We start from the raw sequence: 27,751 nt of genomic DNA, 5'->3' as shown, positions 1-27,751 counted from the left end.
GTACAATGTAGGCGGTATCTACTAGGCGGACTGATTATCCTACATCCTCATAGTTAGCTCCCGCTTTTATCGCTTCATGAGGTTCTATTTGCCCGGTTACTTCAGCATGGCAACTTCACTGTCCTTCATGAACTGATGATCCACGAGCGAAGCAGACGTCACTCAAAAGTTGTAGGTAGCCGCGTCACGCCACTGCACAAGCATTTCTACCAGTTGATCACGTTCCTTCTGATTCTTTGCCCGAAGTGGCAGCTCGATTCCAGCAGGGTTATCCTCGTTGGGCGGTCCAAAGACGCAGAGGCAAATCTTTGAGGTCACTGAAGCGGGAAACCACAGGCGAACACAACAGCTCCTGTGCCCTCCCTATCTCACTCATGTGGTGGTGTAGGTGCGAAACTGCCCTAGGTGCACACCAGGACTGACGAAGCCGAGCATGCAATGCATACCCGAGGAAGCACGTATCTGCACCTAATCGTGCAGAGAATCAAACAGCATCCGACGAATACCCCGAATCTACTTCCATAATGCAGCTGTATTAGCTATACATATTGCACTCTTCAACTGCGGGCACGGGCACTACCCTGCACGTGATGCGTAAAACCGCGAATCATGCCCACCCGTCCTAGACGACTTCTTGTTTGCCTTGACAAGCGCAGGGTGAGAGAGGCCTTTTGCCACATTTCGAATCCGAACAATCGGAACCCGATTATTCCAATCCGTTTCATTACCCACATTCCACTCAAAAGCGCTGCGAAAAGGGCACAGCACACACTAGTAGGACGAAAGTTTGAAACATGAAGACAAAAGAACAATCGGACAGGGGGTGCCGCTGCTGTGAATGCTCTTGTTTTGCACGAATCGTGCCTCACTTGAGGTCCTGAGAACTGCGCCATCTGATTTTATCTGCATCCTTGTCACCGATGTACACTTTGAGCTCCCCGCCTTTGCGTAGAGCATCCTTGACATGAACAGGAAGATCGTGGACGCCATTGGGATACGGATCGACATTCCACTGCGTTATATTCAAATCCAGTTCCGTGACTGTGGATGCAAACGCGTCCATCGGGTCCAGGCCTGAACTCGCAGAAACGCCATATGCACAGCACACCAAGAAAACATAACGCAGACGCACCGAACCTGAGCGGCGAATGGCGCGGCTGCTACAAAGAATTATTTGCATGAAAAAAAAACGCCTGTTGCAAAGCGCGTATGTGCCTACGTAGGCACATACGCGCTTTGCAACACAAGCACGACAGCCGCCTAATTTGGCCTGCGTATTGAAACACTTCGCAAAGATCCTGCTTCGAGCACCTGCGCTCTATGCACAACAGCAGTACGCACTTGAGCTCAGAGCCTCGAGCGTCTTCTGGCACTCATCGCGAATCGCCTTCTCCTCGGGCTTCTTGACTGGCAGCTTAGTGACACTCTGCGGCGGCATCATGCAGAGGGCGCAGCTTGTTAGACACCAGTAAAAGGGGGTGGGCGGTCATGCGGCATGGGAGAAGCCGCATTCGTTCTACACACAACAAGCTAGCAGCTTGTCTCAAGAGACGGAGATCTGCAGGCAGGCTCGGATGTCCTGCATGCAGAAGACCGCCCTGCCTGTCTGTCTGCCTCTTTTTGCTAGCTTGCATTCATTTGCACTGCCTGCCTCACCCCCTTGAATGCGAGCACCAGTTCCTTCGTCTTGATACTATCGTACATGTCTCCCGACGTCATTGCAATCGAGTTTACAATGATGCAAGAGAGCTGCGCAATAGACATCTCTCCGGCGAACGTGGTTAGAGCCTGCAGGATCACCAACTCTCCGCCGCTGCCAACAAACGAATCTTGACCCATCTGCTCCGAAACAAAGTGAGCAGCCACACCTGAGACGCAGCCACAGCACCGCAGGACGCCTCTATTCCGCGCAAAGACCATGATCTGCAAAGAAGCCGCTCTTTGCGGGCTACTCGAAGAAGGGGAGAAAGCTTTCAAGAGAAAGAGACTCGCGAAAAACGTCCCCCCTACCCACCCCCCAGGCCCCTCCACGCCGCAAAGGCATTTCTCGAGAGTGTATGCGTGTGTATGGAAGCTACAAACAAGGCTAAAAGAGACTTCTCAGGAGTCGTTTTCGATACGCCACATACCGAGGCATACGCGCTGCAGACGCAGCTGCTTCGCATGCGCCTCCGAGCCGGCACAAGCGCACACAGCTTGAATGATCGCGCCAATCATGACCTCGTCCATGCCCATGTGATACCAACCGCCTGAGAGGAAAAAGGACCAGGCCCCTAGCGTGATGGCGCAAAAATAGACGAAGGGTTAAAGGCGTTAGATGGACACGCTAAGAACTACAATGCCCACCCTCCTCCACGTCTAGCTCCCCCCCTCTCAGATTATATACGTCGAAATATACCCCCCAGTGACCACGCACCGTAGGCTGCGTTGGCAAGCTCCTCGGGATCCGGTTCTGCCCCTGGAATCTCGCCGTTCTCGTCAGGGATGGCCCCCGAATCTTGCGCAGCCTTCGCGGCTGCATCGTGCAGCGCCTGGACAGCTGCCGCACGCTCATCCTGGGAACGTGTCGTTAAAGCGAGGAGGCAAAGCAGCACACGGCACGCCTCCAGCATCACCATCGGCTGGTTAATCGACTTGCAAATCACGTTCGCCACAGTCGCAATGCCACCTGCACGAATATTTGGCGCGCAAAAATACGCACATATGCAATATGCAAGAATACACACAAAATACACGCAACATACAGCACACACAAATAATACACACGAATAACACACACAAAACACAAGACACATAAATAACACACAACCGCCTTCTCATCTAGGCGACCGGCCCGAAGCAGGGTCTTACACACGGCAATTTCGCTTAAAAAACCATCTATTTCTGCATATATATATTTTATCTACATTGATATTTCCCTTGACTGCTCCTGGATGCGTCTCTCTCCCTCGAGAAGAGTTTTTTTAACTGTCTACACAACACGCACCTGCGTTGCAATACTCGAAAGCGAGTTCTTGAGACCGGACGATACGCCGAGTGCAGCGCAAACCACCGACAACAAGGTCTGTTACCTCGTTGCCTTCAGCGTCAACCTCCACGCATCCCACCAGAATGGAAAACACGTCAGCCTCTACCATCCGCTGTACCGAAGACATGACGCTCGACTGGATACTCAGCAAGTGGATGCCTGCACATATTTACACAATGCACATATGTACACAATGCACACATGCACACAATGCACACATGTACAGAATTCACACATGTACAGAATGCACGCAAGTACACAATGCAGACATGTACAGAGTTCACACATGTACACAATGCACACATGTACACAATGCACACATGTACACAATGCACGTTTTAGACACATACACACACAAGCAATGCGGTACAACGTATACAAGCACACACACACACACACGCACACACACATACCCCAGAAGAAAAGCCCAGGAACACTGCGCCCCTAGAGTTCGATCCATTCCACAAAACTCAGAACCAGATGGCTACGCTGAGATACAGACAGACAGACGGACACTCGATCAGCGACACGAAAAGAGATGCCACCACCAGCAGAGGGAAAGGCGTTCGCTTTTTTGGGACGCGCGCTAGCCACGTCCAAAAAAACGTATGTGCGTCTGTTGCTGTCGCATACCCAACGTCAGCAGGCCGACGTCATAATCGAATTGATGAATAATGCGAATCGTTGTTTCAATACCGCCGTTTTCTGCAAACGTGACAGCGTTCTCGTTCAAACGACACAGGGAGGCCTCGATGTCCAGAAGTAGCAGGAGCGCCTTTGTCTCCTGGCGTCCTTGCTTTGCGACCTAAAACAATCAGTTACAGCGTCGCAGAGTGCATGCGTGTCACACATGAACCCCGTCTCCTTCCTACCCACAGCAGCATCCGCCTCCAGCACACCGCCTCACGAGCACAAACGGTTCGCCACACTCTCTGACGGTGCCTTGGCTTGCAGTCGAAAACTCTCGGGCTCAGCCGCAGCACCAGCAAAGTCGCCTGAAAGCCTACTTGCATGCACGGAAGCAGACAGACACCGAACTTCCGCATATTGTTCGGGTCATTTTCCATCACAAGATTCGCCAGCGTGCGGCACCCGGTTTCTAGCTGCGCGTCAGGGAATTCCTCCGTCAGATTGCTAAGCCACGCACTGTACGCGTTCTCAATTCCTGAAACAGGATAGCACAAACAACATTGTACGCCACAACGACCACCGCACACTCAGCACAGACGCGTCTCACTTATCTGCCTGCTCTCTCTCTTTCTCTGCAACCGCTCAAATGTATATAAGGATTTCGGACGGCCTCCGAAAGGCGTACCTGCATCCAAGAAGGGTTGAATGTTTGGAGTGTACAGCGACAAATTGCTAATCGCTTTGAAGAGCGATTCTAAGCAACGGATCGCGGCGCGTTCATTTGAACCATCGTAATTCGATAGACCCTATAATGTACACACACGCACATATGTATAAATATATATATACACCAGCACACATACGTACAAGTACACATCCATACACCATAATAGTGGCCACTTGGGAACGACTGCAACAGCAAGAGCAACAGCAGCCGCAAGCAGCGCTGCCGGAGACGAACGAAGCCGCACACTGGATGCTGTACAGCAAGCCTCATACAGAGAGGGCTTCTCACAAGCAAAAAACACACAGACAGAGTGAACAACCTCTTTGCATCACGTCCTACCTTCACAAGAGCAGCGGGAGCTCCGTTGGTTCCGAGGTGCTGCTTCATCGACTCGTTCTTGTACAGCAAGTTGCAGAGCAACACGGATGCAGCGTTGCAGACATCATATTCAGTGCAGCGCTCATTCAAGACGCGTACAGTGAGATCGGGACCTCCAAGCTTGTGAAACAATTCAGTATTCTTCTTATGACCGATGCAGATGTTGGCGAACGCCAGGCAGGTGTTTGTCACCACGGCTGTGGCCTGCGGATTTGGCAGAGAGCGAGAGAGCAGCTCGAAGCAGGCATTCACGCCATCCAGCTCGCCTATTTTCGTCTTGATTTCTGGCACAACTGCCAGAGATCCCAACAGGAAGAGCACATCAGGCAGCAGCGCGATGTCCGCGTTCAAGTCCTGAACGCGCATGCACAACACGTTTCAGCCCGCACATCCCCGCATAGCTTTCGACACGAGGACTGGCAGCTAGCCACCCCTCTCCCCCGCTTGTTGGCATGTCGCCGAGGCAGACGCGAAGCTATTTAAAAAAGCTGTCCCTCAGAAGATAGCCGGAATCGAATGAAGCCTTGTTCTGGCGTGAAAGGGGAAATCCCCCGTCTCCGTAGAAAGGGGTCTTGTCAGCCGCTACAGCGGCTGCAGATCTTACCTTGATGATGGCAATGAGCCGCTGCAGCACGTTGGCTTTGAGCAATTCATCAACATGCGCGTCCGAAACAACACGCCTCATGGCGCGGAACACATGTCTGAGCAGCGTGGTTGTGTAGAGGCCCTTGTCGAAGTCATTCCAGCAGCGAATAAGCTCGGAAACGGCGTGCGTCTTGTTGAAAAGATTGCGGTTGACGGCCACGCGTTCCACCAGCAGGAGTCTCGCGCACAAGTGCTCCTCCTTTCTCTCGTTTGTCATGTCAGTAACTTTGTTGACTCTGCTCAAGGCATCGCTAACAATAACCGGACTACCGGTGGTCCTCGCCGTATCCTGGGCGCACGCTGGGAATTTGCATCCTGCTGCCAGAGCCTTCACGCCGTAGAGAACGATTTCTTCGTCCTTCACACTCTTGATGACAGACAGCTCCATCTTGACGAAGTCTTGCTGCTGCAGCGGCTTGTAGTTCGGGGCGGAGGATGCAAAAATTTCCAAGGCCATGTTTCCATACTGGTGGTCGGCGCCAACTGGCGTATTCCAGTCAAGCTTCTCTCCGTTGTACATTTGCATGCGACCGAAGACGAACTCGAGTTCTTCCTGCAGAACTGCCACCTCGGAAATCGTCACGGATAGCGAAGATGCAACGCGATTATTCAGCAGGTCATACACGTCCTTGCAGGTCTTCTCGTGTGGCTGATCATCAGCCATGGCCTGGCGAATCATTGCAGCCTTCTTTCTGAGTTCGGCTGCCTCTTCGGTTCCTGTCGCATCACACAGCGCCTCCACGTAGCTTAGGGTGTCTTCGACGCCGTCGAGGCTGAGAAGCTGCCGTCCGTTGCCCTCCGCAGCGCAGAGCTGCATCATCAAATCGCAGTATGCATCAGAGCACTCCATGTCACCGGCAATCGTAGCTTGCGCCTCCCCCGCGGACAGCAGCGGGATCGCCTCCTTAATTGTACGCGCTGCCAAGTTGGCATCGCTCGCTGACATGGCAGCTAAGGCACGGCAAGAATCGCGGATCAGCGTGGGGTTGTCTGGATAGTCCTCGATGCCCTGAACAATAAGGTCGAATCCCTTGGACTGCTCTATATCGGCAACCATCGCAGCGGCTCCGGCGGCCATGAACACCCTGCACACTGCGGAAAACATAGCAATGCGCTCTTCCTCCGACAACTTCTTGCTCTCCTCCTCTGCCTGCATCCTGAGAACCAGCTTCTCGAGTGCCTTGTGCTGGCCAAGAGCATCCCCGTAAGACTGCGACAGAATCAAACGCTCTAGCAACGCTGCGTATGCGATCATGCGTTCCTCGCTGGCATTCGCTCCACACACCGCCTCGCACTCCCGCAAGGCAGAACCATCGGAAATCTGCGGAATCGGCGCAGCATTCGCCACGGCACCGTTGTACGCAAGCGCCCCCAACAAGTACATGCCCGACGTAACAACGGCATCGTTTTGCTGGTGCTGCTGCATCAGCAACAAGGTAAGGGCCACAATGTCGCCAGAGGCTCCCGTCATATCTGCACGAATCCACAAAAAATACATACACAAGCAAACGCAATGTGTCCCTGTCTGTCTCTGACTCTTTCTCTCACAGTGGCTCTAGCCCTCAGCGCCAGGCTACTCGTTAGGGATTGTTAACAGGGCTCTACAAGCGTTTGGTGCAATCGGATGCGTCTGCTTCAGCGTACACTGCGTAACGAGGGCCGTTCCGTTCGCATCTTCGGCCAAGTATCTGAGGAATTCCAGCATGCGCGCGGTCGTTTCCGCATCGTTTTTGTGGGCTTCCAGCAGCGTGTATGTCTGCGGCAAGATCGTAGGTGCAACCTCTTGGAGGGTGGGCATGCTGTACGGATTTGCAGCGCATGCAGCCAACGTCCTGTAGCCAGGAACCAAGAAGCCCTTGTTGCTGTCTACTTGTCCAGCCGCAATCATACCCCCCAGCTGATGCAGCAAGCCGCTGCTTGCCACTGCCCATGCTCCGAAAGAATCGTTGGGATCGTCGAAGCAGCGATCACACAGCCTACGCGCCACGGTGGCGACGTTCCCGTGCAGCCGCTGATCCTCGGGTGCCATCTGCAGCACTGTCGTGAGTGCAGTGAGGCATTTTTCGGAGTGTTGCAACGCATCTGCAGGGTCTTCCAGGGGGGCTGCCAAAAACATGGCCAGCTGTGAACTCAGTGCGTCTACGGTAGCCACGGTGTTCTCGTCGCCGCTCTCTGCTGTCGCAATAATCTGCAGCATGATGCTCTTGATCTGCTCGTCGGCACCCATCTTCGCGAAGAGCTCACCACCGACTTTTGTGATATTTTCGTTGTCGAAATGCAGCCGCATCACGTCCGCAACCTGGCCCATCGCCCCCAACTCCTTCAGCACTGGGCGGTCTTCCCGCGTGGTGATACGGTTCATCACGCTCAGCAACTGGAGGGCAGCCGCATCGCTGTTCTTCTGCTTGTCGATTGCCGTGGTCAGAACCATGCAAGGGACACGCACGTCGTTGCCGTAGAAGCGGCGCAAGTCATCGCTCATACCCAGAAGCGCCAAGGTAGTTGCCGCTTCGCGAACGATTTCCTCGTCGTCGCCGTAATTCTCGATAGCCGCGAAGAGCGCAACTACAGCACCCGCCTCCGAGATCCTGGCCGCCAACGAAGGATCGTTGCATCGCTCGACAAGCTCGCGCAGCGCCTGAATCGCCACAAGTCTGTTCTCTCTCCTGGGATCCTCGCTGATGATCCGCACAAGCCGATTGACGAGATTGTCAAAGTCAGGCTGCGCAAGAAGAGCTTCAACACGGGCAGGGGTCGTGGCCAGCCCCGCAAGGCACCCGCATGTTGCGGCGAGCACCGGCGCAGACTCCTGGTAACTGTCAATGCCAGAGCATAGCGTAGCCACCACGTTGAGCTCGAACGCGATATCCGCCGATTTCTTATCCGTCTTGACCATGAGACGCAATGCCTCAAGACAATGCAACGCCGCCTCCTCAGAAAAGCTGCTCCGTTCCGTCGCATTCAGAGTTGCGTACAAGTTCAGCACGCTTTCCACGTTGCCTGTCTTGATCGCGTGGAGACACCCAATCCGCACCGACGCCATCTGCTCAACGGCGTGCGCAATCTCTGACATTGTCGACACGTGCAAATCATTCCCAAGGATGTCGTAGTCGGTAGCCGCCAATGCCACGCTTTTGTTCGCCGACACATAGCCCGCAAACTGCTCCAAGTCGCTCCCAACTCCCAAACGAGCGGCTATCTTGGCACCTTCGGCCGATACCAGGAGCTCGTTCAGCTCCCCCAGGGCCTCGTGCATAGCAGCAACGTTGTTCCTCTGACAAAATAAACAGACATACACATGCATGCACGCACAACCGCATAATTCACGTGTGTGTTCCCCTCGCTCGATGTCGTGATTGGCATTCAATCAAAGGCCGAGGTGGCAGGCACCACACACATACACACACATACATACACGTACCACACATACACAGACATACACATGCAGGCATGTATGCAGGACCGTATACGACCCCAGCCAAACGTACAGCCATTCCATCCTTGCATTCTGCAATCCTCTCGGCTATCTCGCGCTCCAGGGCGTCGACAGGCATCAGCAATGCAAGAAGAGGGGCGATGGTTCTCTTGAGCTCCTTGCTCTTGGAATGTGTCCGCATCGCCACCTTCAAGGCAGACAGCACGTTGCACTTCTTCATGACTTCCGCTGATGCTGGATCAACCTTGGCACATGTTGCGAGCACCGTGAAGCCCGCAATCTGGGCATTGAGGTACATGGGTGTCTTGTTGAGATACTGGACCACCGCATTGACTGCGCCAGATCTCACGAGGACCGCCACGCCGCCTCCAGAATCGCACAAGGCAAGGTAGTTGAGGGCATCCAGACAGTTGATCTGTGAGTGTCTGCTGTCGGTGTACTTGCGCATAACCTTCATGATTGCCTCCACGGCACTCTCAATGCTTTCTCTGGCTATTCTGCCGGTGGCCGCAACGTCTCTAGCGCTCGCCGTGCAGTGCACCAGAATGTTGTCGTCAGGTTCCTCCAACTCCACAATCCGCTTCATTTGAGGAAGGCATGCAATATCGCACATGCTCACCAGCACCTGCGTCAGGTCTCCGTCCCCGCTGACTTTGATGATCTTCACAGTCTTCAGACCAGCGCGAATGACGCGCCCTTGGCCATCGAAACGGGATCCATCGATCCAGCTTTGAATTCCCTTCATGATCGTTTCCGCCGCATTTCTGGCTTCGAAAGACTGCCGCAGATGGCTCACTCGGCTGAGACCTGCAACAGCTGCAAGCGCGCGGTACGCCCTGTCGGGATCTCCCTTGGCTGTCTGCATAGCTGTGTCGAGACCACTGAGGTGGCGATTGCAATCGTTTTCCGTTGCAATCACCGCCAAGCAATTGATGCCCGAGTTCACCAGCGCCTCGTTCTGCTCGTGCTCAAGCATCGCCTCTAGCACTGCATCGACGCAGTCTGTGCTGGCCATGTAAGACTTGGCATCTGCCACCTTCGAAAGCTGCTCATACAGCTGCACAGCGCCCTGCACGATGGTTATGTCCTGGATGTTAGCCACAATCGACGCGTTGATGCCTTGAAAGCCGTTATACTCCAAAATGTTGTGAACGCTCGACAAGTTGCCAGCCAACCGATTAAGTGACAAGATCGCATTGGCCTGGAAGGCCGTATCCTTCAAGTGATAGCTGCAACACATGGCGCAGATCTCCACTGCCAAGTTCCCCACCATGTGCTGGTGCAGCTCAGCGTGCTGCGAACCTGTAAACCAACGCACAGTCGCACATAGTGTCGCATGACGCTCATCTGCTTGCGCCCTTCTCTCGAGAGAAGGTCATGAATTGTGGCAGGGAGAAAGGAGTGAGTGAGTACAGCGCCGCGAGAGCCTAAAAAGCAGCACTCTCAAGCAAGTTGTCAAAGAAACCCTCGACCGCACAGACAGACAGAGAGAAGAGGTAAATGGAGAAAGCTAGACAGACAGAGATATATGGCGAGGTAGACAGAGAAATAGGGATACATACAAGCAGAGGGAGCTAGAGAAAGACAGAGAAAGACATATAGATGGACAGCGCTACAAACAGTGAAACAGCGATATAGATACAGACAAACAGAAAAAGAAAGCGAAAGAAAGGCAAACAAACGAAAACTAAGCAGATATGCAGGCAGAGGCAAACAAACAAACAAGAGTGAGTGGTGCTCTAACCATTGGAGACAAGTTCCATTGCCAAAGGCGCGAAGTCTGCGTTCTCGACATGCTGATAGAGGAGGGGGAGGACTGTGGCGAATGTTTGGTATTGTACAATTTCGCTAGCTAGACTCTCGCGCGCAGCTAGGGGAGTCAGGGCCATGCACAAAGCCCCTAGACACTCTAGATTTTCTGTGCAATACGACACAGCTGTAGCGAGTGTGGCAACAGCGCCCGCCTGAACCATGGAATCGACGTTTGAAGGGTTGGAGGCAATGCGGGCAAGCATTTTCGCTGCGCCTCCAATCATTTTGTAGATCTTTTCGGGGTTCGATTCGAGTTGAGTCAGGCCGCTGTTAATCAATTCGCACAACATGGGGATACCCCCCGCGCGTACGATCTCATCCGTGAAAGAAGAAATGTAAGACATTGATCCAAGAGTCGTTAAAGCCTCGTCGTGCTCAGCGCTTCCTGGCGAGCTCGACTTGAGTGTAGAAAGACACTGCTGCAACTGTTCCGGTCCAACCATCGCTGCCAACGCTGCAGAACCTTTTGCAAAGGCACCCTTCTTGCTGCGATACTTATCCATCACACCAATACACTGCTCCAGCACATGGGCCTGCGCCTGCCCCTGTTCTGCCAAGTGCTTGCATGCGTCGAAGGTGGCCTCAACGCACTGCACGGAAGCCTCTGACATATCCCCACTCGCCAGGCAGAAAGCAAGAACTGCCTCCATCCCACCCGCTGCCGCTGCGCCCGCTGCGCCTGCCGGAGAATTCGTAGCAACTGCAAGAGCTGCTGCCACACGCGCTGCCGTTTTCACCTGCACCTTCTTTGTAAAGATGGCCAATAAACCAGGAGCCAAAGCGGCCCCGTCCAACGGACTCCCCGTCTTGTCCATATTCTCGACAAAGGTCATCGTGTCAGCCACAGTCGAAGAGTCGCTTGGAGAACTGGAGAAAACACCACACGCGTTTCAGTGTACTGTGTATACTGCACGGCATCGCGCTCGGTAAGGGAACTCTGTGGTCTCCCTGAACGTTCTTGGCCCCGAAACAGCAGCATGCAGGCACAAGCCAATGATTGCCCCTTCGTTTGGAGCGACGATGAACTCGACACAACGGTGCAGGACCAGCGAACAGCGAATCGATTGCAGTCAAGCCCCCCAATAAACGCCACCTAGCACGCAAAACCTTCGCGTAGTTTACCTGTTGACAATACCCAAGCAAATTGGTCCTCCATGAGCTGCCAGAAGTGCAATCCGGTTTGCATCCAAATCATCCTTGCAGGCATCAGACATTGCCCAGATGATTCGCGAGCAACAAGTCATCAGGTCTTCATCGTCTGGAAAAGTTTCCACTGCGGTTTGCATGGCGGGGAGAACTCCCCTATCCATGGCGTCTTGAGCATTTTCCCTGATTAAAGCGCCAAAGGAGCACCGCACTTCTGCTGGATTGCCACAGCCAGTAACAATCCACCAAAGGGAAAGACGGATTAGAGAGAGGCACACACACCTATTCACGAAGCCTACGTCTAAGGATTACCCGTGTACACCCACAATGGGAGGGCACATGAAGACTCACTGGTAGAGCTGATTGTTCGGGTTGCAAAAATCGGAAAGCGAGCGCAACCCGAACAAAAGCATGCGCTTGAACTTTTGATGTTGGATAATCCCCTGGACCGCAGTCGCCACGCCGGCGTCCGGGTTTCGCTTAACTGAAGACAACAGCATCAGCATGCATGCGACTTGCTGTGTCACGTCCTAAACTCGCTATGTGCGCATCGAAGTTCAACATTCCCATTGTATACACACACACACACCGCAACCCTGTCATATAAGTGGCGAGAAACGGGCGCTGCCAACGCATAGTGTGAAAAAATAATAGGGGGAGACACAACTGTCGTCTAGTACTGCTTATCAGAGCAACCCTTAAAATGCCTAGAGGATCCCTGCAGGAAAGTAGAGTTCAATGGGGTTCTACCATACTCTTCACCGACATACGGCACCCCAGTAATGCAATAAGGCATGAAGGAATGTTGAATCAAATTGCAAAATAGTTGCGAGTGAGAAACACGCATTTCGGACAACACTGATCATGGGGAAAACCTTGTGCTTGGGGACCCGTGATGACCACCCGAGGGCAACGGTAATGGATCTCGAACTGACGTTTTCCAGCCACCATCTTGGCAATGCATTAGGAGTAATTCCTCAGAGGCGAAGCTCGCTGAAACTTATCTCCTTGCGAAGGAGGCGGAAAACTGGCTGAAAGCAGGGTCTACGCAAAAACGGCGGTTCAGGAGGACGGCCCCGGTCCAATGAAAACGTCCAGGCCGCTTTAACTCTTCCAATTCTGTGACAAATACTCAGAAGGCGCAAATTTGTAGACAGGTGTAAAAGGAACACGCATATCCTGGGTGCCCTTGGGCTCTCCTCTCGCCGGCTCGCCACCGCTTCCTCTGCGACACACCGCCCTACAACAGTCGACACCATTTAACAGGGTGCTGGGAAGGGCATTCTGGCATGAATTATGCATATCCAGCGCCTCACCTAGGTCAAAATTGCCTTCTGATTAGCTTTTAAGGCGAAGTGTGTTTGCACGTGAATACCTCAATACACGACCAGCGGCCAGGGTGCAAGGATCCAGCCGCCGAGTGTCATGCGGACCCCTTGGTGGCCACTAACCTTATACTTCCTGGTATGCTATATGTGTGCACCGGATCATCAGATACAGTATATACACACTACACTACTCTGTATAAGGAAACATGACGAACTGTCAGCACGTGCACGAGTGCCTTGTCCAGGGCTGCTGGTGTGCTGCCGCACACCGATGGGCAGTGCTCTAGCATTCCGCAACCAACATTAAAATTTCGCGTGCTTTAGCCAATACAATGTTTCAAAGTGACGCGCTGTGGACTTTATTCGTTGTTTGCAAAGGTTTAGCAAATATCGCACCACGTGTTGGGATAGCAGGACAAGGCTACAACCGGGAAGGGCTAATGGGCTACCTGCCTAAAGCAGGAGCATGTATCCTTAGTTGATGACGGAACAGTATGGATTCAAAGAAATGAAGTAGCGCTCAGTTCTTGAGCGTCAAATAAAGGGCAAGAATTGTTTGATGTTAATTTGTGATGATATTGCGCACTGCAGAGAACTGTAGAGGTGCTCTGCCGAAGGGTGCGACACTGGCTCATCGCTGTGCAGCAGTGTATTTAGGAGCTGGGAATCTTGTGGGGGACAAAGTTCACGAGCAGCATTAGAGTGTACATCTTTGCCTGCATAGGTGGAGTGAGTTGGTGCATGTTGAAAATATTTCCCCGTTCTGCAGCTTGACCTCACGTGTCCCATCACGCACAGGTGGCAAGGCGCTCCCCTTGGAGAGAGGGAATACAAATATTCGATGGTCGGCTGTATGTTCGATGATATTGTAGTATGATTTCCTTACTATAAAGTGCCGCCATTCGATACACCATTACAACATGTGAAAGCCAGGCAGTTAGAGGACACACTGGGCGAAGATGCCAAGAAATACTACGCTGCCACCAAATGTTTAAATATTGGGGGGGATTTAGCAATGTCGCTCCTACATATTTACTCCCAGGCATACTTTCCCGTCATCAAGACCTTACAGTGTGGTGTTGGTGGTACTCTAATCAGTCGAGATGATAGAAGGCCTCAGTCACATGTTGCTGGAAGCGTCCACTATCTCTTCTCTTCTACAATTTCCCAGTCCTTATTACTCTAGTTCACTTGAAAATACTGGCTTACTGTTGAGAGCATGATACGGCGCGGTGCAGATGTTATCTACTCCGCTTCAGGAAGGTTTCGACAAGCATTGTGGTTTGTGCCAAGCTTCGGCGAATTGTCATGAACGTGTGCCAGGAAGTGCAAAAAGTGAAGCTATACACACTCCGACTATTCTTCCATTACTCATCCGATTGCTCATTAGGGTGTTGTCAGGAACAAAAGGGGTACTCTGATGGAATCTATTTCAGCTTTCTGCTAGGATCTGTCAAGTGTGTGCGGCCACCAAGGGGAAGGTCCTGGGAAGAATACGACCTATACATTGAGTGCTACATAACAAACTGCAAGCAGCCATGTGAAATTATTTTATGCCACAACCATGTAAATGCCGACTTTCACACTTCAAGCTGCGGAGCCTCTTCTGGAGGGCAGCTATCTGGACAACTATTCTTTCGGCAAATATGAAGCCCTCCTCTTCAATTTCGACCAATCTATTTTGTCCACATCCCCCTTGTGGAGATCATTAGAAGACAGTTTAACGCAGTAGCACCGCTTTATTGAAGTCTGCCTTCCTTCCCGTTCTTCAATTGCATGGGAAGGCAGAGTACAACGCGCTGTACAGTGGCTCTTGGCTGGTTCGATGCATGTAACTCCGCACTCATAGCGTAAAAGGACTTTGTGAAGCTCCATACGGTGAATGAGCCTCCAGGGCAGATGTTTTGCCTTGGCGGACGAACAGGAATTCTTCCTCTGCCCACACTTATTGTTAATATTTTCCTTTGGAGAAAAGCCGCGAAATCACGGTAGCAAACGAGAGACACTGCGCACATGCCCCTTGCAGCGCGTGCATAATACGCAAATCACAATATCCTAAACCCTGAAGCTTCCAAAGCTTTTGATGCGCCACGAGTGCTCCTGCTGCGACTGAACGTGCAACAGAATACACACCAAAGCGTGTGTAGCAGATTCGTCATACCTCACAGCAAAGGATGCACACGATAAAAAGGGTACCAACGAAAGTCTTCCAAAACCTAAGTGCTACAAACTTAAAGGCGCGTGTGCAGGTGGGATGGCAGACCACAACGACAAAACTCAAGGCCTAGTACGATATTTTGGAATTGTGTGAGGGTCCGGCGATAGTCTCTGTTTTATGCAAAGCTGCCTTTTGCTTAAGGGTGGTTTCATGCCTCATGTATGTTCCACGTAGATCCCTTCAGGCCCTGGCTAGGCCTCAATCGCATGGTTTACCGCAGTAAAAAGTGGTGACCTGCAAAACCGGCATTTGGTCTTGCTGACGAGGCGTGGGCTACTGCTGCATCGCTTCGGTGGGGACACTCAGACTAAGACCTCTCTCCACTGGTAGAGTTGTGGCTCCTGGGATGACTCCGACTGCTGTGGTCACTGGGTGTCAGCCTTCTAGAGAAGAGTACTGGGGTCCCTTCCATCATGGCAGTTCGACAGGACATGAGCAGGGTGTGAGCAAATTCAGAACGACAAAAACTCGAGACCCTTTTGTCGATGGACTGAAATGGGAAAGACGTGTAGCCGCAAAACGCCGAGCTAGGGGGAAACGCACCGTCAGAGAATACAGTGGGCGCATCGGTAATGCACGCTGCAAAGAAGACAGGAGCCCGAGTTGACTAGAAATAAAGAGTAGTAGCTCGAAAAATGTGCCGTTGTGCTCTTAAGAGAAGACACAGCAGAATTCGTGAATTCCGCCTTTTTTATGCTGTGAAAGTTCGGTGTGGTATGCAACGGATGTTTTGTGGACTATGTTAGAAATAGACTCTTGACCTTCGTCAAACATTCATTTAATGGGGGCTCGCTACAGTCAGATGTACAAGTAAAGCAATAGTAGATCTGATCCTTTTTTGGCAGGCCGGTTTCTCCGTTGTACGGAACCTTGAGTGTGTGCTGCACTCTAGGAATCTACTCGCATTTGTTCACCAGTGCCAGCGCCTGCCTGAGGGCACAGCTACAGTCGTCTATGCTGGCTCTCTGTCACTGTAGTGTGCAAAGCCTTGATGCATGCTGTTGCCTAAGCTCTATCCATTTCAGGGCTGTCTGGGTTGTCGTCGTTTTGGGTGGGGAGCGCGCCTTAATGGGGCCGGGTGTCCCAGCTACACTCCCGGATAAAAAGTGAGTTAAGGTTTTTGCAAAGTCTAGTTGGTTCAGGAGAACACTAAAAGTGAATGCCTTGTTTCGTGCATGCAGCCTCATCCGTAGCAGACTCAGAAACTGAGTGGAGCTGTTTCGCTACAGCACTACTTTCCTAAACTCACCAGAGGGGCCTTCAACAGGCAAGCAGGAAAACACTGAAAAAAAGCTTAACCCTAGTTCACCGAAGCTCTGTTCATTCCTCTCGTCCTTAACCCACGGTTGTCGACGGAATGCTGGCAGAGACGCAAGGTGCTGCACCTCCTTTGGAATCCAAACTTTCGCAGGCAGCTACACACTACTACGGTCTTCGGTAGTTTTGAGCACTCAATGCAAGATTAGTTTCTTTCTGATTATGACTCCCATACAACATTTACTGAAGGTTAAGACGTTCTTTCCCGTGTATATATTACCTATCACGGCTATCTAAGCAATATATGCTCTGTGCGGATACACAGACCTCTAGGAAGTTGCATTCATGAGCATCCTGGCTGCTGTTCTCCCCTCACGATAGGGACACCCTGAGGCTCGAGAAAAGGCATGTGCTCTTATGATAGCCAGTGAGAGCTGCCTCTTGATATTTTAGAGATTTGCTACTCAGAATCTTCCCCTTGGTGAGCTTGGAACGGGAGGTACACACAGAATGAACCGTGCTAAGCGACACATGGAATGCACAAACAACCATGCTACAGAAAAAGTGCTTTATGAAGCCTTAATTGCGATAGAGTATTTGGATAGGAAATGCGCTGGTGCCACTCGGTTCATGGAAGCCCTAGACAATCTAGCAACGAAAGTGACTTTCAGCGGAGAATTCTCCTAAGCGCGCAGCTGAAAAGGATGTGCTGTGACCGATATTTCATAGTAGGCCATAAACAATACAGGTATATCCGCCCACAGACAAATAAATGTGAGCACGAAGTACATTATCGAGTCGCACAAGCAGTGTTCTGTGCTTCACGAACATGCAATTGGCTGCTGCCTGTCTCTGGCCCACGGCAAGCCCTAAACAAGCCCTCACCAGTAATGTTATTTCAATAACCAATTTTTATTATCTTCGTAGAAGTTTTTCTGGGCTGGCTCTTTGCTTTAGTATGGCTTGCGCTCATGGGCGCGACTCTCAAGACCTCGTAAGCGTTTTGGTCATCCCAGTGGAGGGCGACAGACTGAATCTTGGCTTCCAGGTCAAACCAGGCAAAGTTTCTCTATGTCTTTGGACTATCTGTCGACCCCAAAAAAGCCTTAAGGGTACACTACCTCATGGACTAATTTGCGTAACACAACTCCCTGTCTTCTGGGCCTGCGTGGTGCCCCTTTGCCTCCATGCATTTGCACATCTGCCAGCGCAAGTATCCAGCCATTACAAGTCCCGTGCCATGAGTGCGCATAGATCAACTTCGTGCCATCTGCCAAGTCTTGTAATTCAGTTCCTTCCAATTGCCGCCGACTTACTGCCTGCCCTATCAACCAAGTCGACAGGTGGCGTGGTAGTAAACATACTCGTTGATCCTGACTGCTGCTCGCAGGACCATTGAACTGCCCTGTCAGCGTCAAGCCACAGAGAAACAGCAGCAATATCGACCAATTGTCGGTGCTGGCCCTATTGTGTGCGTCTGCGCAAGACATTGGATAGCTGCTGGTAGTTCTGGGCTTGTAACCCTTCTGTACGCAGAAGGGAAGAGACGGTAACACGAAAGCAAGTCCAAGAGGAATGCAAGGGTATATCATCTTACTGGAAACACGTAACTCAACCAGACATGATGATGGCACAGGACAGTGCGGACCAGATGAGTGGCTGCATTCGCCCAAAGATCCAGACAATGAGCGCTGAGGTCCGCGCAGATAACCCCTACTCGCGGCTTATGGCTCTACAGCGGTGAGCTTCTAAATACAGAAACTTTTGCATATGATTGTTTTGAGTATAGCTCAGATACACATGGGCGTTTCTGCAGCTGCAAGAACAGGACCATGCTTTTGGCTAGAATGGAGGTGTGCATCGTCGAATAGATGTATCTACATGCTTGCGCGTGCAGCGGGTTAGACTGAATATCAGAAAAGCAGTGCATATAACGGAGCGTTCCATGCCACGATTAATGTTCCTCCATATACGACTCTTTCATTGTCTTGGCCCTTTTTGTATTCCTTCTTTTCCCCATGCTGTGCAAATAATTCGCTGAAGCCACAAGTACTACAGACGTACTTGAATGCATATATATGTATGCGCCTTTACTTGTTTGTCATGTGTTGTCATTAACGCTTCTGTTCTGCTTTTCTTGACTCATCCATATTCTTCATTGCGCCTCGCTGTATTTAGGATGGGCGTTGTTCAAGACTACAAGGCCATAACAAAAAAGGCTGTTTTGTTGGTGGGCGTGGGCGGCGTGGGCTCAGTAGCTGCCGAAATGCTTGTTCGCTGCGGTGTGGGCAAGTTGATTCTTTTTGACTTCGACTGTGTCGAGCTTTCGAATATGAACCGCCTCTTCTTCACTCCCAAGGATGTTGGGCTCACCAAGGTCGAGGTAAGATAAACAGCGCACTTACAGGAGAAATAAGGGCCTTGGTCCGATTGTCTTTGAATACCTACTGTGTTGTCCGGTTTTTGGATTTGAACGGGTGGCACTTTGACTTCTCATCCCAAGGTGATCACCTCCATTTTCAATTCTCAGGCTGCACGGCGGACTCTCGCCTTCGTGAATCCGGACGTGGAGTTGGAGACTCACAACGCAAACATTTGCAAGGACTTCGACCTTTTCCTATCACGTATTTTGAACGGGAAGGGATCAATGGCCCAGCAACAACAAGGCGAGGGTGGCGAGGCAAACAGATCCGTACGAAGTCGTAAACTACACTGCCCAGGGAGCCATCCGGTTGACTTGGTGTTGAGCTGTGTTGACAACTATGCAGCTCGCATCACAATCAGCCAGGCCTGTAATGAAGCCGGTACGAGGGATTATCAGAGTACCCACTCGCGTTCCTGTAGCTGTGAAACCCACATTTCTCTGAGCACCACAAAACATAGCCTTCCGCCTGCTTGTCGCCCATCTCGCTCTTGAAAGCAGTTCACGATGTCCTCTGAACAGCAACTGTTTGGCACGTGACTGCACAATACGCCTGTGAATGGATACGTTTAAAACTGCCTGCATTCCTTCCCGTGCGGGTGTCCCAAAGGAGGCTACTAACCTGGTCCTCTGAGGACCGCTCAGCGCTTATATCTGTGGAAATTGGGTGTTTGCCTGTCCTCCTTGTTGTGCTTTTACATATCCTGTACTCCTGTCGTGGGTCCAATCTTCAAGTCTGCATGCACGATGCTGGATATGCCCATTTTCATGCTGGCCACTGCCCTACCCAGCGTTACCAGATGTGCATCTGCGTATAGGTCCGTATTCGAACTGCAGCACAGCTCCTTCGCTTTTTCTCATAATTACCCTTCAGGCATCCCATGGATGAACAGCGGCGTCAGTGAAAGTGCGACTAGCGGTCAAGTGCAGCTTTGTATCCCTGGGATTCTCGCATGTTTCCAGGTTGGTCAAATGGCGTGCGCATCTGCTGTGAAATACCGATATATGAAGACATTACGGAATAGCGCAGCATGCGGAGTGCGTAAGGGTGCATGATGCGGTTGGGCGCTACATGAGGGTGTGTTTATTGTGTACAGTGCGCCCCGCCTTACGTTGTGGCGACGAATGAAGACGAAAACGCGATAAAACGCGAAGGAGTTTGCGCAGCATCCTTACCGACGACTATGGGGGTCACTGCAGGTTAGTAGTGGCCCTGCGATGGAGACATAAAAAGGTTTATCCCTTTGTCGGGTCCTCTCGATCGACTGCATAGCCCCTTTTTGTCTGCCTCCTTTTCTCCTCGTCTATTGGCTTTCTATACATGTTGCATGCCGTCACACGATTTTTTTCTAGCCTCTGTAGCTACTTGTTGCAAGCGGCGCTCTGACTGGCAGTTGCACGGGAACAGCTTTTGTTTGCTTGCTGCTTGAACGTTCAGGATTTTTGGTGCAAAATGCTCTCAAGTTTCTCCTGGGGTTTGGCAGGCCTTCAACTTTTATTGGCTGGGAGTCTCTACACGATTTCTTTTCATCTATGCAGCTGCGGCCCAACGACCAGTGCGCTGACGTCTGGTGCTGCAAACGACAGGTCAGTGCCAACATGCATAGTGTTGATTTTTAAACCAGGCCGAGGACTTTGCATCCAACAGGAAGGAAACATTGGGATTTGGAAGCCCTGTGCGCATAGGATTGTTCCTACTGTAGTCCTTTTGTTGATGCGGAACAGAAAGAAGCAAACGAAAAGAGCCTCACAGTTGAGGATTACTTCCCCCCCGTGCAGAAGAGTAGTGCTCCAGACAAACCCCTACACGAGGAGAATCCTTTCGGAATAAGTCTGGTGGCAGATGGGGAGGACCAAAACCAAGAGCAAGCAACCCACAAAACAACAAGTTCAGAGAAGGCCACCGGGTGTCTTGAATCGGTCGATGATTTAGCGGCTAGGCTGAAGTCCTTGCAAAGCTGAGCTGGAACATCCTGTTGCATTCTCCATTTTGAGGGAGGCTGACTTGGCATTCGTTCAGTTGGAGGGCGCGAAGTTGCAGCAGTACGATTGGGGCCTCTAACCGTCTATCTACCCCTAAAACTCCTTGTTTGAACACGAATAAGCAATATGTTTACGAATATACACACATATTTGCCTACAAGAGAAAATATGGAGTATATATATGCGTGCTGGTAGAAAAGGGAAGCCTCTCTCAGAGTGTGGTTCAAATGTCATGACATGCCCTGCAGAGGGGTGCAGATGTCTGCGGTGTCTAATGCGTCGGTCAAACTAAAGGGACGCGGGCAGTGTGCGCAGGCCACTTGTGCTATGCCACAATTTTGCTGTGCTATGCAGTAGCACCCCACTTTGCGAATGAGCTTTTACCCTGCAAAGTGAGTACTGAAAAGCTACATTAAAGGGTGTTCCTGCTATCCGCAAAAGACCCGGTGAGAAAGAACGCCTCTTCCTCTGTTAAGTCACACTCCGATGCCCCCACTCTCCCACAGCACAGCCGGCGGCTCGTGTCTGGGAAACGGTGCAAAACAATTAAATCCAATACAGGATTAAAACATAATTGCTGGGGTCCAGTACGGCGTCATGATAAGTGCGCACCAGCGAGGACCGATGTGATCCCCCGGTGGCATCGAGTTTACTGATCCTTGACAATCGCGAGAATATCTTCTCCTCTAAATACAAACACCTCTTCGTCCTCCATCTGGATCTTCATGCCGCCGAACTCCGGCACCATCACGGTCTGTCCGACTTGCAACTTCGCCCAGTCCTCGCACACGGAATTGTTCCCTGACTGCTTGGGTGGCGACACGGCGACAACTTTGGCCATCTGGCAGCCAGACTGTTGAGTGGCGCTCGATGGGATGTAAATGCCGCCCTTAGAAAGCGTCGCAGGCTGCAGCTTCTCCACGACGCAGCGCCCGAAGAGTGGCATGATGCGCGACGCTAGGCCTGACTGAAACCAAGCCACAACGCACACATGCAGAAGCACATAGGCTACTGACTCCCGGTACATTCCCCTGAAATCGAACACGGAAAGTTGCGGTGAGACCCTGTAAGGGCGTCACTGTGCATGGCACCGACACACCTCTGAATTAACCCGTGAAGCGTGTGCGTAAGGAGTGGCCTTCCTTCTACACTACGACTGGCCAAGTGCGTTACACGGAGGCGAGAGAAGGCGAGAGATGTCACTGATGACTATGGTATCCCCGCTACATGGGAAATGGAATGCCCTGTGGGGAGTGCTTCTTTCAGCAAATTTGCGTTGAACCAGGCGTGCTTCAGAGCTTGAAGGCACAACCCATGATGAGGAGCATGAAGATGCAGGTTTTTAGAGCGCAATTCTCTAATGAGGGACTGAGAGGCAGAGACTGCACGTCAGGATAGAACACGAATGGGTGACAGTCAACGAACCATTTTGGCAGGGGGCAGGGAGCAGCGATAGGAGAGAACCACGCCTCAGGAGAGCGGAAGACACGTAGTGCATACATTTGAAGGCTTCCCACAAGTTTTTCGCACTTCATGTACACGAGGAAGAGGAGCGACCCTCTGCGGATGCTGCTGCTGCTGTTGCTACTGCTGTCGTGGGGCTGCGCGCAGCCCCGGCAACAGCTACACGCAGCTCAATCCGACAGACTCACGCTCTGAAAAGCAAAAAACGTCTCGGCAAAGGGAAACCTAAGATATCTCGTGTTTTTGTTCAGCCGGCACTTCCGCAGTACTGCGGCGTGTGCATTTTTGGCGTGGGGCAAGCTGACCCTTCCAGACCTCCAGTTGTTCTGATGAAACGGCCCAAACTGCATTTTTTGTTATTGGGCAAGTGAATTTAAGCTTACTCTTCTTGTACAGGTCTTCCAGCGAGAGGGGAGAGTCGGGAAGGAAAAGGCCGGTGCTGCGCTGGCGCTGGTCGCAGCGGCCAACACGGCAGGTGCGGAGTCTGTTGTATTTGGAAACCTCTTCGTCATTCCCCGGGAGAAAAGAGTTATCAGACCGCAGGTTTTAAAACCTGATGGTGGCTTTGGCTGCCGAAGGCAACCCTCGTGGGCCTCAGCAGATACACTGCGCCGCGTTGCATAGACCTACGGTGCACAAAAACACGGAGCGGCGCATTTTTGACTGCTGCATCGTTCCATAAGATCTCCGTCGCGTACTTCTGTGTCTATTTCAAGTTAGCTTTGCCTGTGGTCCCAGCAGCTCTCTGGGGCATCCTCGGAAGTGTGCCTCCGTGGGCCGCATTAGGCAGAGTGTCTGATCCCGCAAGCCTCACAAAAGCGGCGAGAATATCCGCTTCTTCGGCATCTCCCCCCTGCGTGGGGGTGTATTTGCAGTGACTTTCAGCTGCCGTGGTGGAAAGGCCCTTCGGTTCATTTGGAGGCTGTACACCCCACATCGGTGGCAGTGTGCAGTCCGTCCTCCGGATGGAGGAAAGCGGAGAGCTCTCTGCAGAGGGCTCTGCACACCATGGGCCTCTGTGGGTTAGGCGCCGCCTGCGGGAACAGCAGGCCGAGCAGTCCAATGCACAGGACATACAGAGCCTTTCTGACGAACGCGCTAGTGAGAATGCATGCTCTTCTCAGGCAGGGTGCTGCCCCTCCGTTGCTCATGCCTGCAACAGGCCTAAACGGGCGCACCAAGCTCTGCTAGCCTTCTTTGCGTTCTTTTGGTGCTTGCCCTTGTCTTACGATGCTGGGGAAAACGTGCTACTTGTTTGCTAGGGACGATCGACGCTGAGGGTGAAGCGCAGCATAAAACATGTCTGAGCGGCGGGGGGAGGGGGGCCTCCTTAAGCGTCTGGAAAGCGGAGCACTTTGGCCGTGCCCTGCATTGTCTGTATTTATGTATCTGTATATGTCTACGTATATGTACATGTTTACGTATATCTACATGTCTACGTATATGTATGTGTCTACGTACATGTATGTCTACGTATATGCATATGTCTACGTATATGTATGTGTCTACGTATATATATATATATATATATATATATATATATACATGTCTACGTATATCTACATGTCCACGTATATATATATATATGTCTACGTCTATGTATATGTCTACGTATATGTATATGTCTACGTATATGCATATGCATGTATATTCATATATATATGTGTATATGTGTACGTATGTCTGTATGTGTCTATGTGGATGCACAGAAGCGTTGCTGGAGTACAGAGCCCGGTGCACCTCTGCGCGTTTTTGGATTCAAAGTCAGTTGTTGGATTTGCGTGTTGGTGGACTTCCTCCTTCCAGCTCGTTGGGGGGGGCTAGTGGTGGTTCCCAGCCATCGTCTCCCGCAGCAGTGGCGGCTGCCGGAGGGGCTGTTTCGAGTGGTGTCTGCAGCAAAGGGTCGGATCCAGGAGTGGTCGGCGATCTCCCGAGCCTCATGCGGCGCTACCTGACGTGTCCTCTGCTCTCGAAACTGCTGCAACAGGATCCTCTCCTGAGCGGCAAGCTGGCCACCCTCGATCACGTGTTATGGCAGCGACGCTCCAAGCATGAGCCTCCGACTTCGGGGTGGATGGGGCATGACTCGGCCTGTCCGGATGGTTGTTCTCTCGGCTTGCCGTTGGCGAGTACTGAGGCTGTAGGCCCCTCCCCAGCTGGTGGTGGAGAAGCAGCGCAGGTTGGTACTGGTGCCAACGGCAGCTGCAGCAGTGCCTCCTCCCGAACGAGCACGGTGGATTCAATGCCAGCGAATGAAGGATGCTCCGCGGACTCACAGACAGCACCGAGTGTCGAAGATGAAAGCAGGCCTGTAACGGCGTGGGTGTCATGTGTACAATGTATGGAGCACTTTGCCTACATCGCGGCTTCCCTCTTAGTTTTCCTCAAACCGTCAGAACTGAGGGACCTTGCCGTGGAGAGGCACGCCGCGCAGTGCTGTGGCTTTGTCTTCTGTGGGAGGCGCAATGTCGCGACACCCGAAAAGTAAGCGTGCAGTGTTGATTGGACAGGATTTGGGGGTGTTGGAAGGGAGGGAACGAAGGGGCCTGGCAGTTCGCTGGCGCAGCGCTTGTTGCCTGGGGGGTTGGGGAGGCGCGGGGGGGCAGGGGGACGTTGTGGAGGTTTGTTTTTCGACGTTTGATCCCATCTTGCATTCTTTTGCGTTGCTGCTGCCTTGTGCTGCTTCTCAGACGACGCGCAGCCCTGTGGCGGTGGACTTTAGACTTTCGGGGGGGCAGCAAGGCGCTTTCGGAGGATGAGCTCGTGCAGTTTTGCTGCAGCCGCTGCTGTAACCGGCAGCAGCAGCTGCTGCGTCTTTTGGACGAAGAGCCTATGTACTCCAGGCCAGGCATCAAGGAGTGGATCGGGGATGCGCTGCAGCGGAAGGCTGCCTACATCCCGCATCCGCATGGCTTGTCGGAGTTGCACCCCGCCGAGGGGGAGATGCCGCCGTGTGCGACTGAGGAGCCTCAGGCGGGAGACTCCAAGCTGCCTGATGCCTCTGCAGCAACTGGCCTGCTTGACAGGCAGCTTGGTCGGAATGCGGGTGGTTCTGTAGGGGCTGCCATCGGGATGGAGGACCTCGTGGACGAAGGCGCGGGGAGCTTGGTGGAGCCGCTTCTGGAGCGGCAGACGTTCGGCATTTCTTCTTCCACCAAGCCGTCCAGCAGAGACTTTACCAAGCAGTTCGGCAGCTTGGAGTTGGACACGTTTCGCGTGCCTGTGACTGTCGAAGACGATGACGAGAGCAGCACAGATGAAACGCCTCCTAAAAGTGTAGACAGTCAGCAGGGGCGTGAGGCTTCCGCGCAGGAAGAGAAGGCTGCTGCTGCTGTAGCAGCGCGCGTTGGCGGTGCCTCGGCGAGCAGGGGCAGCGCAGTCACGAGCAGCCCCTCCTTCTTGATGCTGGACTATGGTTCTGCCTCGAGTACTCCTGAAGGTGCAAGTGCATGCGTCGATGAGGCCCTTCTTGGACGCAACGCATCGTGCAGTCCCAGTCGTACAGGAGCCACCGATCCCGCCGAGCCCGGACTTACCCCCACACTCCCTGTTGTGCAGAGGGAGGCAGTGGCTCCCTGCTTGGCGCGATGCTCGCGTGCGTGTTCGAGCAAACTTGAAGAGGCTCTAGTGGGATCAGAAAAGCAGCCGCAAGGGCACCGGCGTGAAGCGAGTCCGCCCAGCCTCCCCGCCACAGCAAACACACGGCCGACTGAGCACCCCTTAAGATCGCGCAGCACACGAGTGCGCTTTGCAGACGATGACGATGACGGCGCGGACGGAGCGCTGGATGGGGACTCGGCTGTGTGCTTCTTCAAGCACTTTTTGAATATGCAGGACGAGGACGACGGGCTGCGGTTTTACAGTAACACAGAACGCCATACTACAGAGCGCCAAGCGGCATTATCTGGTGCCCCTCCTGCTGGCAGTCATGCTCGCAGCGGGGGAGCAGGCGAGCTGCGAAGCATCCTGAAGCCCGCCACGGAGCCGCTAGACCCCACGCCATCCCCTGCGGATTCCGCTGCCGAGGTGCAGGTGGGTTACATGCGCCTCTCAGACGTCGTGATTGCATTCGACTTATTGTCATCCTGCTGCACCGATGCCTCCGCCAGATTTCTGCAGACTTACCATCGCCGCTTCTGCACGTGCGCGTGCGAGGGGGCCGCGCCTGCTGCTGAAGAGGCCGCTGCCAACCACTCGGAGAGCGAGGAGCCTCTGAATCGGGCAGCGGTTCCGGGAGAAGGGGGGTCGCGGAGCATGCACGCCAGAAAAGCCAACCCAGGGGATGAATCCGATAGCATGTCGTGCTTGGACGGGGAGTCAGGCGACGAGATTGAGCCAACCGAGCTGTGGAAAAGGCGACAGCAGCAGTTGCTCAAGGGGATTCTACGCAGTCTGCCGCCTTCGGCTAATGGCTTCATTCGTCTGGTCACAGAGCTCTGCGAAACCTTTCAGCCGCTTCAGGTACATCGCTATGCGACCCCCCACTTTCATCGTTTACTCCTGCGGTTGTGCGTGTATGCCCCTTCCCCCCTCCGTAAAGCGCATGTTAGCTGCAATCTAGTCGAGAGGCCACCACTAATGCTTGCTGTTACGCGCATAAACTTGACCGAGTGCAGTTTAGCGGGGACAAGGGGGGCTGAGCGACGGGATAGCCCATGCATGTGTTTCCTGCTGCAGCCGTTGCCCACTCTTCGGTGCTCCCTATGCAGCTGCTTGGCAGCAGTAATTCTGCTGCTGTTGCTGCTGTTGCGCGCTCGGCCTCTGACGTGTTGTTGCTGCTGCGAAGGCTGTCGTCCGTGGAACGGCAGCCACAGCCGCCATTCGCACTGCCAGCGGCGACCGCCCCCTAGCAGCCCGCACGCGAAGAGGGAAGGGTCTGAAACCGCTGATGTTGCTACATCCTTTTATTTCGATGACGCACTGACTATTGCAAGGGAAGAGGATGTAGGACTCGAATTGGTGGACTTCGTGCGATCTACCATACATCAGTCGGCGCCGTGTACCGGCCCCGTTCGCCCGATCTGTGGAGGCAGTGACGGCTCCAATGCAGCAGAGGCAGCTGAGGAGCCTGTTCACCATCCAGAGGAAAGTGCTATCCATGCGCTGCTGGAGTCCATTTTCTCTCGCATGTCACACCCAATCATACAATTGTGCGAGACAGCCCGCGCTTCTGTTCTGCCTGCCCAATAGAATGCTTCTGTGTAGGCTTTCTGGTGGTGAAAGACACTACATGGTTACTGCCTCGTGATGGAGAATATACGGCTCCACATGCCAGAG

At 52.7% G+C, this 27,751-nt stretch overlaps 4 protein-coding genes across 4 annotated transcripts; 2 read left to right on the top strand and 2 right to left on the bottom strand.

The window, feature by feature from the left end:
- Positions 1-162: 162 nt before the first annotated feature.
- LOC34620807 lies at positions 163-12,753 on the bottom strand. The gene is made up of 19 exons (XM_026338764.1): positions 12,738-12,753; positions 12,154-12,286; positions 11,779-11,985; positions 10,589-11,523; positions 8,897-10,146; positions 7,053-8,682; positions 5,368-6,881; positions 4,725-5,117; positions 4,344-4,464; positions 4,036-4,193; positions 3,662-3,833; positions 2,987-3,187; positions 2,417-2,668; positions 2,130-2,249; positions 1,657-1,868; positions 1,342-1,426; positions 870-1,074; positions 618-748; positions 163-317 (listed from the first exon to the last, which is right to left on the bottom strand). The coding sequence occupies exons 1-19, from the start codon at positions 12,751-12,753 to the stop codon at positions 163-165; spliced, it is 7,890 nt and encodes a 2,629-aa protein (XP_026194549.1).
- Positions 12,754-18,232: 5,479 nt separating this feature from the next.
- Positions 18,233-20,989, top strand: LOC34620806 (ubiquitin-like modifier-activating enzyme 5). Its single transcript, XM_026338767.1, has 7 exons — positions 18,233-18,345; positions 18,784-18,988; positions 19,136-19,409; positions 19,902-19,990; positions 20,125-20,227; positions 20,466-20,614; positions 20,753-20,989. The coding sequence occupies exons 1-7, from the start codon at positions 18,233-18,235 to the stop codon at positions 20,987-20,989; spliced, it is 1,170 nt and encodes a 389-aa protein (XP_026194552.1).
- A 670-nt stretch (positions 20,990-21,659) lies between these two features.
- On the bottom strand, positions 21,660-22,037 carry LOC34620805 (10 kDa heat shock protein, mitochondrial). Its single transcript, XM_022734039.1, has one exon. The coding sequence runs from the start codon at positions 22,035-22,037 to the stop codon at positions 21,660-21,662; it is 378 nt and encodes a 125-aa protein (XP_022592430.1).
- A 1,402-nt stretch (positions 22,038-23,439) lies between these two features.
- On the top strand, positions 23,440-27,664 carry LOC34620804. The gene is made up of 4 exons (XM_026338713.1): positions 23,440-23,575; positions 24,184-24,958; positions 25,165-26,935; positions 27,308-27,664. The coding sequence occupies exons 1-4, from the start codon at positions 23,440-23,442 to the stop codon at positions 27,662-27,664; spliced, it is 3,039 nt and encodes a 1,012-aa protein (XP_026194498.1).
- Positions 27,665-27,751: the final 87 nt, after the last annotated feature.

Source organism: Cyclospora cayetanensis, unplaced genomic scaffold, assembly GCF_002999335.1.
Source record: "Cyclospora cayetanensis isolate NF1_C8 unplaced genomic scaffold, CcayRef3 CcayRef3_contig_3, whole genome shotgun sequence".
NCBI lineage: Eukaryota > Apicomplexa > Conoidasida > Eucoccidiorida > Eimeriidae > Cyclospora > Cyclospora cayetanensis.
The sequence above is the reverse complement of the archived record's forward strand: the minus strand, read 5'-3'. Positions and strand labels throughout refer to the sequence as shown.

Bases quoted from the DNA above. Each gene is read 5' to 3' on its own strand.
- LOC34620806 (XM_026338767.1), top strand. From the start codon at position 18,233: ATGGCACAGGACAGTGCGGACCAGATGAGTGGCTGCATTCGCCCAAAG. The intron at 18,989-19,135 runs GTAAGATAAACA...TTCAATTCTCAG, and splicing joins TTGGGCTCACCAAGGTCGAG to GCTGCACGGCGGACTCTCGC. The intron at 19,991-20,124 runs GTTGGTCAAATG...TATTGTGTACAG, and splicing joins GGATTCTCGCATGTTTCCAG to TGCGCCCCGCCTTACGTTGT.
- LOC34620805 (XM_022734039.1), bottom strand. From the start codon at position 22,037: ATGTACCGGGAGTCAGTAGCCTATGTGCTTCTGCATGTGTGCGTTGTG.
- LOC34620807 (XM_026338764.1), bottom strand. The intron at 6,882-7,052 runs GTACGCTGAAGC...GGATTCGTGCAG, and splicing joins AACGGCCCTCGTTACGCAGT to ATATGACGGGAGCCTCTGGC. The intron at 1,869-2,129 runs GTATGTGGCGTA...GCTGCGTCTCAG, and splicing joins TCTGCAGCGCGTATGCCTCG to GTGTGGCTGCTCACTTTGTT.
- LOC34620804 (XM_026338713.1), top strand. From the start codon at position 23,440: ATGGAGGAAAGCGGAGAGCTCTCTGCAGAGGGCTCTGCACACCATGGG. The intron at 23,576-24,183 runs GTGAGAATGCAT...GTGGATGCACAG, and splicing joins CCTTTCTGACGAACGCGCTA to AAGCGTTGCTGGAGTACAGA. The intron at 26,936-27,307 runs GTACATCGCTAT...TCGCACTGCCAG, and splicing joins AAACCTTTCAGCCGCTTCAG to CGGCGACCGCCCCCTAGCAG.